This window comes from Ochotona curzoniae, unplaced genomic scaffold, assembly GCF_017591425.1.
Source record: "Ochotona curzoniae isolate NIBS_2020 unplaced genomic scaffold, NIBS_Ocur_1.0 scaffold_274, whole genome shotgun sequence".
Lineage (NCBI taxonomy): Eukaryota > Metazoa > Chordata > Mammalia > Lagomorpha > Ochotonidae > Ochotona > Ochotona curzoniae.
This window is the reverse complement of record NW_024467101.1, coordinates 13,003,136-13,016,009: the sequence shown is the minus strand read 5'-3', so window position 1 is coordinate 13,016,009 and position 12,874 is coordinate 13,003,136. Positions and strand designations below refer to the sequence as shown.

Genomic DNA, 12,874 nt, shown 5'->3' with positions numbered 1-12,874 from the left:
GCCATCTTGGCGGCGGAGCGATGAGCGGGTCGAACCCGAAGGCTGCGGCCGCGGGGTCGGCGACGGGGCCCGGGGGGCTGGCGGCTGGCAAGGAGGAGAAGAAGAAGGCGGGCGGCGGCGTCCTCAACAGGCTCAAGGCGCGGCGGCAGGCGCCTCACCACGCGGCCGACGATGGCATCGGGACTGCGGTCACGGAGCAGGAGTTGCTGGCGCTGGACACCATCCGGCCCGAGCACGTCCTGCGTCTCGGCCGGGTCACAGAGAGTGAGTGCCTGCCAGGCGGACCGCGCCTTCCCCCTCGCCCCGGGACCCCCGGGACCCCCGGGACCCCCGGGACCCCCGGGACACTTGCCGCTCGAGCGGCGCGGGCGGCCACCCAGCAGGCCACCCCCCTCGGCAGGCCGGGCCGCGCTCTCCTCCATTCTCCCCCTCACACCCCGCGTTGACCACCCTTGGCGAGACCTGGTGGGAAGGGGTGACCCGGAGTGACCGCAGCTCCCGGGGAGCCGGCCTCGCCGCGGGGCCCACCCCAGCTGGACCTGATGGAGTAGGGGGCCCTGACCGGCCGGCGCCACAGGAACCCCACCCGCCAGCCGTCTGTGAAGTTCCCGCCCAGCTCCCGCAGCCTCTTGCAAGCCAGAACCCACTACCTGCTTTTCGCTGCGTTTCCCTCTTCCCGGTTCCCTTACAAACCCCTCCTCCAGGCCAGCCGGCCCTGGGCCCCTCCGCCCCCTTTTGGTCCCAAGCGTTGCCCCTTTGTGTCCAGGTGGCTTCCTCGTTCCTCAAAACACACTGCTGGCCGCGGCTTGCCCCGTGCACGGAAAAGTGTGCCGCACGTTAAAAAGAAAAAGTAATAAAGTTTTGTGTTGGTCCTGACTCCCAACACGTGAAGCCTGCTTTGAGCATTTCTCCTAGGGAATTAAGAGTTCATATTAAGGCACTCAGAAAGTGCGTTTCTGGCCTAACAGGCTAACTTGCTAAGGCTTTTCGTTGAAAGCAGGAAAGATGGGAAAAAGAAATATTGTTATTTACCTGCCCCCCTCCCCCGCTCCCGGACTTGGGTGTTCTCCCTTTGTCAGGGGTCTGTTAAGCCCGGCACCCCACCGGTGACTGACCTGCTTTTGCTTACTGCTTCCATCCTCCCAGGGGTGTGTTCTGGTTAGGCCTGGCTGGCCCTGACTGGCCCATCACCCTCCCCCTGCAGGCCTGTGACCCCTGCTGTGATGAAGCGGGACTCTGGGATGGATAACTGGGGAGAAATAGGCCTTGGTCCAGTCTGTGCAAAAGTTTTTATCAGCCTCTGGAATGTTTTGATGTCTCCAGTTCAATCACCTTGGGGGTAGAGCTGTCCTTTGAGCACCTGAAAGGATCTGCCACCCCCACCCCCGCTTGGCTGTTGATTCTCCTTGAACGGTTCTGTCCCAGTTTTCTGATGCCGAGGGAGCAGAGCTGCTCAGCCGCCGGCCTCTGACAGCAGGGGAGTGAGGCCGGCCGTCCTGGCGTGTTGAGCACTCAGTCCCTTTGGGGAGGTGGAGCGTTGCTTCTGCAGCTTTGTGCAGTTGGTTTCCTTAACATCTTGTCTGTGTGAGGAGGTGAGTTCTTCGTGTGAACCTGGTGGCACAGCAGTGCCAGCCAGTTACAGAGCACCTGTCTCCCAAGTTTGCCTTTTTCCTAAAAAGACAAGAAAGAGCTTACAAGTCACGTAAGGTATCAGAATGAGTTGCGGAGGAGATGCTGCTGGGAGTCCCGGAAGGAAGTCAGTGGTGTTTTTTATGGCCGGTTGCTGGGATGCTTGGGTTTTAGGTTTTGCTGACTGGGACCTGATGCAGTCACTGACAAGTTTATTCCTGGGTGGGTATGCCCTCTCCACCCCCCGGCTTAAGAATGGCCGTTGCCTTTTTAAATAATTAGGAAAAAGTCTGTAAGTCTGGTTATTGTATAAAATTCATATTTCAGCATCCCCAAGTGCAGTTTTATTGGCCCAGGATCATGCTCCTCTGCTTGTGTGTTATCTGGGGCTGTGCTTTTTTTTTTTTCCTTCTTGTGCTACCATACCATGACAGATCTGAGTGGTGGTGACAAGGTCTGTGTGGCTGCAGTGCCTTAATGCATTAACTGATCTGAGCAGTGGAAGACAAGAGCCTTTGTTGACTGTGTCCCTCCCCGAATGCCTGAGATGATTGGATTAGGGCCAGACCAGAGCCGGGCCTGGGAACTCAACCCAGGTCTCCCACACAGGTGGCAGGAACCCAAATACTTGAGCTGTCACCACTGCCTCCTTGAGTCCCTTCAGCAGGAAGCTGCTGCCTGGAGCTGGAGCCCAGCATCGGATTCAGCCATTCCAGAGGGGGAAGGAGGTGTCCTAACCACTAGGCCAGATGGCTAGCCAGCCTCATTTATTTACTGTCTGGCTCTTTGTAGAGTTTGCTGACCCCTGCCTCATATACAATGTTTGGTAAATACGGTAACAGTAAACCATCTGTTAGAGCACTCTGGAAATGGATTGTTAACTCGTTATTTTTATTGGAAATGCAGGTCAGATTTTTCAGAGAGAAAGATTTTTCATGCACTGGTTCACTTCCCAAATGGCTGCAACAGCCAGAGCTGAGCCAGTTCAAAGCCAGGAGCTCTTCCGGGTCTCTCAAGTAGGTGCAGAGTCCTAGGACTTGGACCATTTCTACTGCTTTCCCAGCCACAAGCAGGGAGCTGGATGGGAAGTGGAGCTGCTAGGATGAGAACCGGTGCCCATATGGGATCCCAGCACGTTCAAGGCGAGGACTTTAGGCACTAGGCCATCACGCTGGGCCCCTGAGATAGATTTCTGATAGTTCTATCCTACTGTGACTTCTCACTGATGGGTGGTGAAAGATCTGTAGATATTTTCAGAGTAATCCCTTCCCTCTCCTGTGTCTGGAAATTTCTTGAGACTGCTCTCATGCACAATCCCTGTTTGTTTTTCCTTTCTTGGATCCCTTAATTCTAGTCACACAAGTTTTGCTTATAATAGAAAAAGCCGTGAGGGGTGTCAGAAGGGAATTATATAGTGAAAGTGCCCATGTTTGCTCCCGACTTGGAGGGTGGGTTTGAGAGGTTATTTACCAGCATTGACCTCTCATTTCCAGATTATTTGTGTAAACCCGAAGACAACATCTACAGTATTGATTTCACTCGCTTCAAGATTCGCGATTTGGAGACGGGGACGGTGCTGTTTGAGATTGCCAAACCTTGTGTTTCAGGTAGGCCTTGGTGTTGGGGTGGCCGCTTGGCAGAGCCAGAAGCGTGTGCTGTTGCAGGTTGGTTGCCCACCTTCCGTGGCGTCCTCCAGTGGCCTGGCCTGGCTCTGGCCTGCCTGCGAGGAGGGTGGGCTGGGAACTGGCTCTCGAGGTGGTTGGTGTTGTGGGTCGGCTCTCTGCTGGTCACTGATGTGTCTGCCTGCATTGTCTTTATGCCTCTGTCTTTATGCCTTTGTCCCGATTTCACAGAGAAGGAATCGAGGCCCACAGTTTCCAAATAGTACTTTCTTGAGGATCTATGCTTTTCACATTTATAAGTTTCTTAAAAAAAAGATTTATTGTATTTATTTGAAAGGAAAGAGAGTGAGGGAAAAGCAGAGAGAGCTTCCATGTGTTGATTTGCTTCTCAGGTGGTCGTAGCTGGGGCTGGGTCAGGCCAAAGTCAGGAGCCTGGAGCTTCTTTCAGGTCTCTCACGTGAATGTGGGAGCCCAGGCACATTAGCAGGGAGCTGAATTGAAAGTGGAGCAGCCAAGACTAAAACTGGTGTCCAAATGCGATGTTAGCGCTGCAGGTGGTGGCTTTGCCTGATATGCAAGGGTGGCAGCCCTGGTCCTATGCTCTTTTATGTTTTTAAGCATGTATTTATTTGAGAGGCAGAGAGCGTGACATACAGATATAGCAGGCTCTTATCTGTCTGTTAGTTCACACTCCAGCTGCTCACAGTGGCTGGGGCTGGGCTAGACTAGAGCCAGTAACATTCTGAATCTCCCGTGTGGGTGGCTGGGATGCCACTAAACCATCACTGCTGCTTCCCAGTTTGCATTAGCAGGAAACTAGAATCAGGAGCAGGAACCAGGCTTTGATTCCAGACATCCCCCTATGTAGCATATTGCTGTTCTGATCAGTGTCTTAACTGCTACGCCAGACTCCCATCCCTGCTTTATCTTGTCACATTACCTCTAGTGAGAAGAGAAACCCTTGTAGTAAACTTCAGTAAGGAAAGCTCACCTGCGCCCTGGGTCCCTGATGGCAGGATTGCAGTCTAGACAGTGAGGCGGGTTCATCTGGTCTGCTGGCCCTCCATTAGATAGTGCTTTGGATCTTCCCTGCATCCTCGTCTGATTGTAATCTCTTTTTATCTAGTTGGGATTTCTTAAATTAGCCTTGACTGTACACATCTGGGCTTGTTCCAGGGCCATTCAGGGCTGACCTGAGCATCTCCTGGCTTTGGACTGCATCACTAGAGATTTAGCGCCCTCTGGAGTGAGTTAGTTGTTAGAACATTTGTGCAAATAATTGATGTGTTATCAACCTGGTCTGTAACAATAGCTTGCATTTTGCAGGGTTTTTTTTTTTTTTTTTTTTTCCTTTAAAGATCTATTTTATTTATTTGAAAGGCAGAGATACAGAGAGACCCACCCGTGTGGGTCTCAGGGACTTGAGCACTTGGGCCATCTTGCATACTTAGGCTCTTAGCAAGGATCTAGGTTGTAAGTGAAATAGCCCAGGACTTGAGCTGGTGCTCATATGGGATAATGGCATTGCAGGTGGCTACTTAACCCCCTGCACCACAACACCACAGCTTCACCTTCACATAGAGTCTCAAGCCCCAACTCTGTGAAAGACTGAAAGCTCAGTGTTTAAGAGCAAACTTGGAACCAGGGCGTCTGGGTTCAGATCCTGCTCCCTTCATCTGCTGGGTGAAGGGCTTTGGACATGTTCTTATCTCCTCTGCTCTGGGCAATGGAGTTAACCCCACCTTGGGGGTTGTGGAGAGGGACTGTGACATACATAGCCCAGGGCCTGGCACCTTGCAGGTGTGCAGTACACTCCGGCCGCCCGTGCTCTGGGGCATGGTACTACACATTGGCTGTAGTCGTGCAGTTTGGACTGGCGGCATGGAAGTGGAGCCCTCAAGATTCTGTGTGCTTTTCCAGACCAAGAGGATGACGAGGAAGCAGAAGGGGGAGACGTGGATAGCAGTGCAGGCCGTTTCGTTCGCTACCAGTTCACACCCGCTTTCCTCCGCCTCCGGACAGTGGGGGCCACGTGAGTACCTCACTTTCCTGAGGGGAGCATTCTGCTTGTGCATGCGGAAGAATGTTCCTGGTGGACTGGGGGCTTGGCTTGGAGGATACAGGAGACAAAGTAGGGCTCACAGAGATCTCTTTTGCAGGGTGGAGTTCACAGTGGGAGACAAACCTGTGTCAAACTTCCGGATGATTGAACGGCACTATTTCCGGGAGCGCTTGCTGAAAAACTTTGACTTTGATTTTGGCTTCTGTATCCCCAGCAGCAGGAACACTTGTGAACATATCTACGAGTTTCCCCAGCTTTCTGAGGACGTCAGTACGTAACCTCTGGCTCTGTACCTTTTTTTCTTTTTCTTTTTTTTTTTTTTAATCTCTTATGTTTGTTTGAAAGAGAGGGAGAGAGAGACAGTCTGAAGATAGACCCTACCTGCTGGTTCACTCCGTAAATGCCCAGAGCAGCCAGGGCCAGGCTAGGCCGAAGCCAGGAGTCTCAAACCTGCATCTGGATCTCCCATGTGGGTGGGAAGGACCCAGCTGTTTGAACTATCACCTGCTGTGTGTGTGAAAAGGAGGCTGGAACCAGGAATGACGGATTCAGGCCTGGAGCCCAGACATTTGAGTATGGGATACAGTTATACCAAACAGCATCTTTTTTTTTTAAGATTTATTTATTTTTATTGGAAATTCATATATATAGAGAAGATCTTCCATCCATTGATTCACTCCCCGTGTGGCTGCAATGGCCCGGAGCTGGCTAATTCAAAACCAGGAGCCTTTTCCGGGTCTCCCATGCCGGTGCAGGGTCCCAAGGCTTTGGGCCGTCCTCCACTGCCCTCCCAGGCCACAAGCAGGGAGCTGGATGGGAAGTGGAGCAGCCAGGATTAGAACCGGCGCCCATATGGTATCCCGGTGCATTCAGGCAAGGACTTTAGCTGTTAGTCCTATGTGAAGGAGCATGGCCATTTTGCTGAGAGAAGGAACAGCCCTTGGTTTTCTGGGCTTTCGGTCCGGCTCTCGCAGGCCTGCGTCCTCAGCTAGTCATGGGGAAATTGCTTCCAGACAGTTCTCTGGATGGAGTGGAATCCTGCGGAGAGTGCTGGCTCCAGCTGCCTTGTCGAAAGGAATCTGTGTGCACTGACTGGTTTCCCAGAGCCCTAGGCTCTTAAAGATCTTCATATTTTGGAACCACGCGTCCTCCACTTGTGTGACAGTAGTGTTCCGGGTCAGGTGGGAGGGCTGCAATATGAGCAGGGTATTTGTGACAGCGGCTGGTTCTGCCCCCATCCTCCCGTAGCCGGGCTGCAGTGTGTGGAGGCTGCACCGAAGGATTAGAGACACTCCCGCTTGCACTCTTGGAGCCGAAAAAAACAGTTCAGAGGTCACCATTCTGGATATGAGCCAAATAACTTTGGCCTGGATTTTTGAAAACCGGCTGCACCACTTGTGCCCCAGCACTGAGCAAGAGTGCGTCAGACTTCCAGGGATGCCAGGTGGCATGGAGTCCCTGCTCAGAGCTCAGGAGGGGCAGTGCCCTGGTCTGTGTCACTCCTGGGTTTGGTTGAGAGGTTGGGTAGCTGTTTGAGGCAACAGGAGATTGCAGTTCAGATGCCGAGATGAGCGGACTTACCACTGCTAAATCGTTTGCGAGTCCTGAGCTGTCCCTGGAGAAGGCTCTGTGCACTCGGCTCCCCTGCCCACCTTTACACCTAGGATTCCTTGGCTGCTGGGGGTGTGCCCAGGAAGTGGGCACAGGGAAGGCATCGCCTTGTGGATTTGGACAGAAGTTTCAGGAATGTTCAGCTGAGAGCGCTCAGTCAGTAAGCAGCTGTGGTTTGTGTTGGCAGAAGGTCAGCGCACTTCCCTGGGGCTCTGGACCCAGACTGCCACGACCACGAGTTCACTGCCGGCTTGTGTGGAAGAGATGGCCAGCGTCAGTGCTGTGGTCTGCAGCTCGCAAGGGCCGGCTCCCTTGGCCCACCCTCGGCCCACCCTCGTCGTCCTGGCCGGGAGTGCTCATGTGTTCCAGAAGCACAGCGTGGGAACTCTGGGGGCGTGCTGAGGTTCTCCCCTCCAATCCAGGCCTCACTCTGCTGCTTTTCTTCCCCTTGCAGTTCGTCTGATGATTGAAAACCCATATGAGACCCGCTCTGACAGCTTCTACTTTGTTGACAACAAGCTGATCATGCACAACAAGGCCGACTATGCCTATAATGGAGGCCAGTAGCTGCTGCAGGAGTGCACAGGAGGCGCGCGGCCATGGCCAGGGAATCCTACTTCAAGGGGCGGAAGCTGCAGCTTGACCCACACGTCTGGAAGCTGGACAGCCAGAGCCAAACTGGCATCTGGGGAGGTGCCAAGCAGGGCCATGTTTTCTTCCCCAGTACTTTTTCTTCCTTCCCTGCCCTGCTGCACCCTGCCCTGCCCCACCCTGCCCTGCCCCTTAGGTCACAGAGGTACTAGAGTCCGGTAAAAAGTTAGGGTGAGGTGCCTGGAATTCAGATTTAAAGAGAGAGTTTATTTTCACATAGTGCTAGCTGTTGGATGTTCTAACCAGTCTTGGTCTCTATGCGTCGCTGGGCCAGGGCGAGAAGGCCCTGTCACCAGCAGGCCCGCAGCCCTCCTCAAGGTGCCTGGGTGCTGTTGGGGGCAGGAAGTGGACCTCTCACTCCCAGTGTTGCCATCTGCACAGCTGCCCTTAGCCGGTGCCCCCACTCCAACTGCTTGAATCAGAAGGGGGTGGGAGGAGGGCTCCATAGGCAGCCAGCTTCTCTCTGGGCCTTCAGCGACCCCTGAGTGGGATCCTCATGGAGGACAGACGAGCGCCCTTTGCTGCTCCTGGCTGCCCGCTTCAGAATTGCTGAGACGGACGTGCCTGCTCTGCTCATGGAACAGGCGGCCCTCTTGGGGTCGAAGTAGGCTCGCTGTGTCTTGGTTTTCTGTTTCTAGACTTCTTGTGGGCAAATTTGATGCAGCGTCAGTGGTGTCCCTGGTGCGGTGTGTGGTTAGGTGCTGACAGGGCCCCGGGGCCGCTGGCCTGGAGCATGTTGGAGGTACAGTGAATACACATCAATAGAGTACATTGTGACGAGGTGTGATGGTCAGCCTAGCAGCACCTGAGGGGTTGGCCGTGGATTTCTTGTTACTAAGAGTGTTTCTGTCTGTTGAAGTAGACTCTGGAGCTATCTGACAGGTCTGACTTAATGAACACGCCTTTTGCTCCTTTGTGTGGTTGTTGGGATTGTTTTGGGTTGTGTGGAAAGGGTGGCTCGGGTCAGAGTGGGGTGTGCTCAGGAAGGCTCCCTTTCACACCCTGCTGTGGCTGCTTGTGTCCCTGGACCCTTAGTAGGCTGGCTGGTCTTAGCACCCCAGCTTGTCTGTGGGGCAGCTACAGGTGTTCAGCCCAGGCTCATGGTTGTTGGAGAAGACTGTTCCTGCTGTTGGGGCCCTTTAACTGTGGATATAAAAGTGTCTGTGGCAAGGGCCCAGGTGGGTGATAGGCCACAGTGCCTGACACAAGAGAGCTGGGTTCCGTGGTACTTGGGAGAAAGGCTAAATGGGACCATGGAATGGAGGAACAGCCTTTGCCTCTTGGGTCCCCTGCTGGACAGTGTAGCTCCCTGTTTGGACACTAGAGCGTGAGTGACCTTGAACCTTAGCCCAGTCCTTTCCATTGGTTAAGAGTCTTGGCAGTGCCGTGTGTAGGCAGCTTTCTCACCAAGGAAGCCCTGCTAGGTAACTGTTGGCACTGGACTCGCTCACCCTGCAGAGTGCCAGTGACTCAGAACTGGAATTGACTACAAATCCGGTGCCTTAGTGTGGCTCTGTCCCATTGACTGCTGGGGAAAGCTGCACAGCCATCCCCCTCCCCCCCTCTGCTTCTCCTCGCTGCTCCTCCCTTGGATGTGCACGTTCCTGTCGTGCTTCAGGATGACCCCTTTTCTGTGACAGAAGCTCAGTCGGGAGTTTCTGCTCTGGTGTTTCAGTACTCTAGGGAGTGGCTTTTGGCATGCTGAGAGCACAGCTCCATCACAGTGTTGGAAATGGCCCAAGCGGGCTGCACCTTGCATACTGGTGGGCTGCCCTGATCTGCATGGCCACTTGGACTAGGATGGAAAAGGGGCCACCGTGGTCGCTGTTGGCCTGCCTCGGTCTCCCTAGCATTGAGTCCATGCCTAGCAGGATGGGGATTTGCCACCACCTGCTCTTGGCGACTGCTGTTGTGTGCAGTAGGGCTGTGGCGTGAAGTGTCTCACGGAAGTGCGGGGCAGGGTTCCCGCTTGGGAGAGTTAACTGGCAGAGTTTGAAATTCAGGCTTGAGGAGAGAAAATGAACTCCTGCCTTGTCTGAAAGTGGCAGAACCTGTCAGAAGCCGAGTCAGAAGGCCAGCATAAGAACGAATCTGGCCTGCTGATAGCAGTTAGCTTGTGGGTAATAAGGGAATGAGAGCCAAGATAGTCCATGCCCACTGCTGGAGCTGGCATCTCATGGGCAGCTCCTGGAAGATCACATTCCAGCAGGGTGGCAGGCCCCCTGGTGCCTCAGGGCCTGCTGCCTGCACCCCATCCTCTCCAGTCTTGCTACTGTCTCTCTGCCTTGGGGTCCCAGAGAGGACCTCTCTTTACTTGAGCAGCCTTGGCCTAAGGTGCCGTTCTAGCTTCTCCAAAGATGACCCTTGCTTATTTCGTCCTCTCTTCTAGCAGATATAGGACATTTCAACTGAATGTCACTGTCATTTCCATAGTATTCACTCCTGGTAGTCTCACAGAGACAGCATTTTCAAGGCCAGTTATTCCTGTAGATGCCCCAGTCCTGAGGCCACTTGGCTTTAGTATGTGGGGATGGTGACTGGGGCCTTTTGGACGCTGTTGACTGCCAATTGGTGAACTGACAGGCCTGGGCAATCTGCAACTTATTTTTCAGTTGAGGTAGGACTCATTTCTGCAGTGGAGGTGGTGGGCGGTGTCTCAGTCTGGCCTCAATGAGTCCTGCTTGTGGCTGCTACGCTCCCAGTGCTTGTTTCTCGCTTTAAAGTCAGTTTCTTCTGATGGGTAGCGAGGTCTCATCCTGGGGATCCCTGCCACAAAGAGCTGTACCTGGCATAGTAGCCCAGTTGCCAAACCTATATGTTACATTCCTCGTCCCCCCATGTCTCAGCCACAGGGAGGATCTGGTTGGGGTGCTCATCCCTAGTTCCACAAAGAATCATGTAACCTCATTGAAATCGTGCAAGTCTTTGTTTTTTCCCTACAAATCAGTTTTTCACAGAATCAAAGAAACCTCAATGACCTGCTTTGTCCTTTCTGCTCTCGCCTGCCTCACCCAAGGTCCTCCCAGTCTGTACTGTCTGTGTCCGCAGTGACCTGGTGACTTATTTGTATGAAATATTATTTTGCCACAAGAGACACTAATAAAAGAGATTTTCACAGTCAGTCTCAGCCTGTTTCCCAGCGGGGGGCCCCCGTGTGGCTGGAGGAGCGGGCTGTCAGCTGGGCTCTCACCTGAGGGCTGCTTTTAGGATTTCCGGCTTCAAGGATGATTTGGCCAACAGTGTTGTGCCTTAGGGTTAATGTTTGTTTCTATTTTGTCAGGTGACTTTGGGAATTAAAGTTTACATAGATGTTTTAAGTAAGACTTATCAAGGTATCCTTTATTGTGTAAGTTGTGCCATCTGAGAGCACAGTTTGATATTCTTTGACAAATATGTAGATGTGTTGGCTTCATGTCAAAGTACCTCAGAGTTCATGGAAATGGAATGGAAAAATAAGTTTATTTTGGTACAAAAATTTTGGGGTATATGGAATAGTTTTTTCTTGATAAGCATTTTCATGAAAAAAAAATTTTCAAGCTTTATTTTTATTGGAAAGGCAGATTTATAGAGAGGAGGAAAGACAGATAAAGATCTTCCATTTGCTGGTTCACTCCCCAAGGGGCCACAATGGTTAGAGCTGAGCCAGTGAGAAGCCAGGAGCTTCTTCTACGCAGATGCAGGGTCCCAAGGCTTTCTGGGTCACTCTCCACTGCTTTCCCAGGCCACAAGCAGGGAGCTGGATGGGAAGTGGCGCTGGTGGAACATGTATTGGTGCCCATATGGGACAATGGTACTTGGGGGTGGAGGGTTAACCATTTGAGACAAAGCACAGCCTCTTTCATGAACTTTTGATGGCCCCTTATATTCATGAATTAAAAAAAATTTTTTTTGCACCAAAACAGACCTCTTACTTTATCATTGATTTGAAAATCAGGGTGGGGGGGATTCCCTAGTGCCTATATAACTGTATCACATAATACAATGTTAATAACAATTAAAAAAAAACAAGTAAAAAAAAAACAAAAAGAAAAGCAGGGTGGAGAGAACAGAGAGCGATATTCCTTGTACTGCTTCCTTCCCCAGGTGGGCACAGCATCTGTGTCTGGACAAGGTGGGAGCCAGGAGCTGCGGGTTCCAGCAGCTCTCCTGTGTCGGTGCTGGACCTCAGCTGTTGGGTCATCACTGCTGTCTCAGGCTGAACTTGAAGCTGTGGTTGGGAGTGGAGCATCTGCCGATTCACTCCTCCAATGACCTCAGTGGCGTTGGCTGGACCAGGCTCCATCCTCTCTCCTGTAGAGGTGGCCCAACCACCTGAGCCTGCTGCCTTCCCAGACAGCATTAGCAGGGAGCTCGGCTGGAAGCAGCTAGCCAGGCCTGGAACTGGCTCTTCTGTATGGGGTGCCCAGCATGACAGGTGGCTGCTAGGGTAATGAGGCCACACACTACCAACCCCTATGAATTTTTTTTTAAAAAAAGATTTATTGTTTTGAAAAGCAGAAGTAGAGGAAAGAGAGAGAGAGAAAAATAACCCAAATAAAACACCATCCACTGGTTTACTCCCCAGATGGCTGCGATGGCCAGGACTGCCAGGCTGAAGCCAGGAGCCAGGAACTTCTTCCAAGTCTCCCCTGTGGGTGCAGGGGCCCAAGTACTTGTGCTGTCCTCGTCCTCTGCTTTCCCAGGCACATTAGCAGGGATTTAGAAGTGGAGCAGCCGGAATTGAATCAATGTCCATATGGACTGGTGCTACGCACTATGCCACAGCACCGTTCTCCCCCTTTCCCCCTCAACAATGAACTTTTTTTTAGAGAAATTTTTATTGGAAAGACATATACAGAGAGGAGAGACAGGAAGATCTGTCCAATGATTCACTCCCCAAGTTGCTGCAGTGGCTGGAACTGTACCAGTCTGAAGCCAGGAGCCTTCCAGGTCTCCCAGGCCGGTGCAAGGTTCCAAGGCTGTGGGCCGTCCTTGACTGCTTCCCCAGGCCACAAGCAGGGAGCTGGATGGGGAGTGGAGCTGCCAGGATTAGAACCAGCGCTCATATGGGATCTCTGTGGTTGCAGGACTTGAGCCCCTAGGCTACTGTACTGGGTCTGAATATATAAATATTAAAAATAAACAATAGGATGCTGGACACAATTGAATAGCAGATTAATGGATTTATGACTGCTTATGAAGGACTGACTATATTGTAAGAATATGGGGGAAATCAATTGGGGGTGGAAGTTAGGGGAGGGGGTAAGAAAAATCCCAGAGCCTATGGAATTGTATCATAAAATTAAAAATAAAATAGAGG

General features: G+C 52.4%; 1 protein-coding gene across 1 annotated transcript; it reads left to right on the top strand.

Moving 5' to 3' along the window:
* UNC119B (unc-119 lipid binding chaperone B) lies at positions 1–10,688 on the top strand. Its single transcript, XM_041003731.1, has 5 exons — positions 1–264; positions 3,123–3,236; positions 5,172–5,283; positions 5,411–5,583; positions 7,379–10,688. The coding sequence occupies exons 1-5, from the start codon at positions 21–23 to the stop codon at positions 7,489–7,491; spliced, it is 756 nt and encodes a 251-aa protein (XP_040859665.1). The 5' UTR covers positions 1–20; the 3' UTR covers positions 7,492–10,688.
* The last annotated feature ends 2,186 nt before the right edge of the window (positions 10,689–12,874 follow it).

Excerpts from the sequence above, each read along its gene's own strand:
- UNC119B (XM_041003731.1), top strand. The coding sequence starts at position 21 with ATGAGCGGGTCGAACCCGAAGGCTGCGGCCGCGGGGTCGGCGACGGGG. Across the intron at positions 265-3,122 it reads TCTCGGCCGGGTCACAGAGA|ATTATTTGTGTAAACCCGAA; the intron begins GTGAGTGCCTGC and ends TCTCATTTCCAG. Across the intron at positions 5,584-7,378 it reads CCAGCTTTCTGAGGACGTCA|TTCGTCTGATGATTGAAAAC; the intron begins GTACGTAACCTC and ends TTCCCCTTGCAG.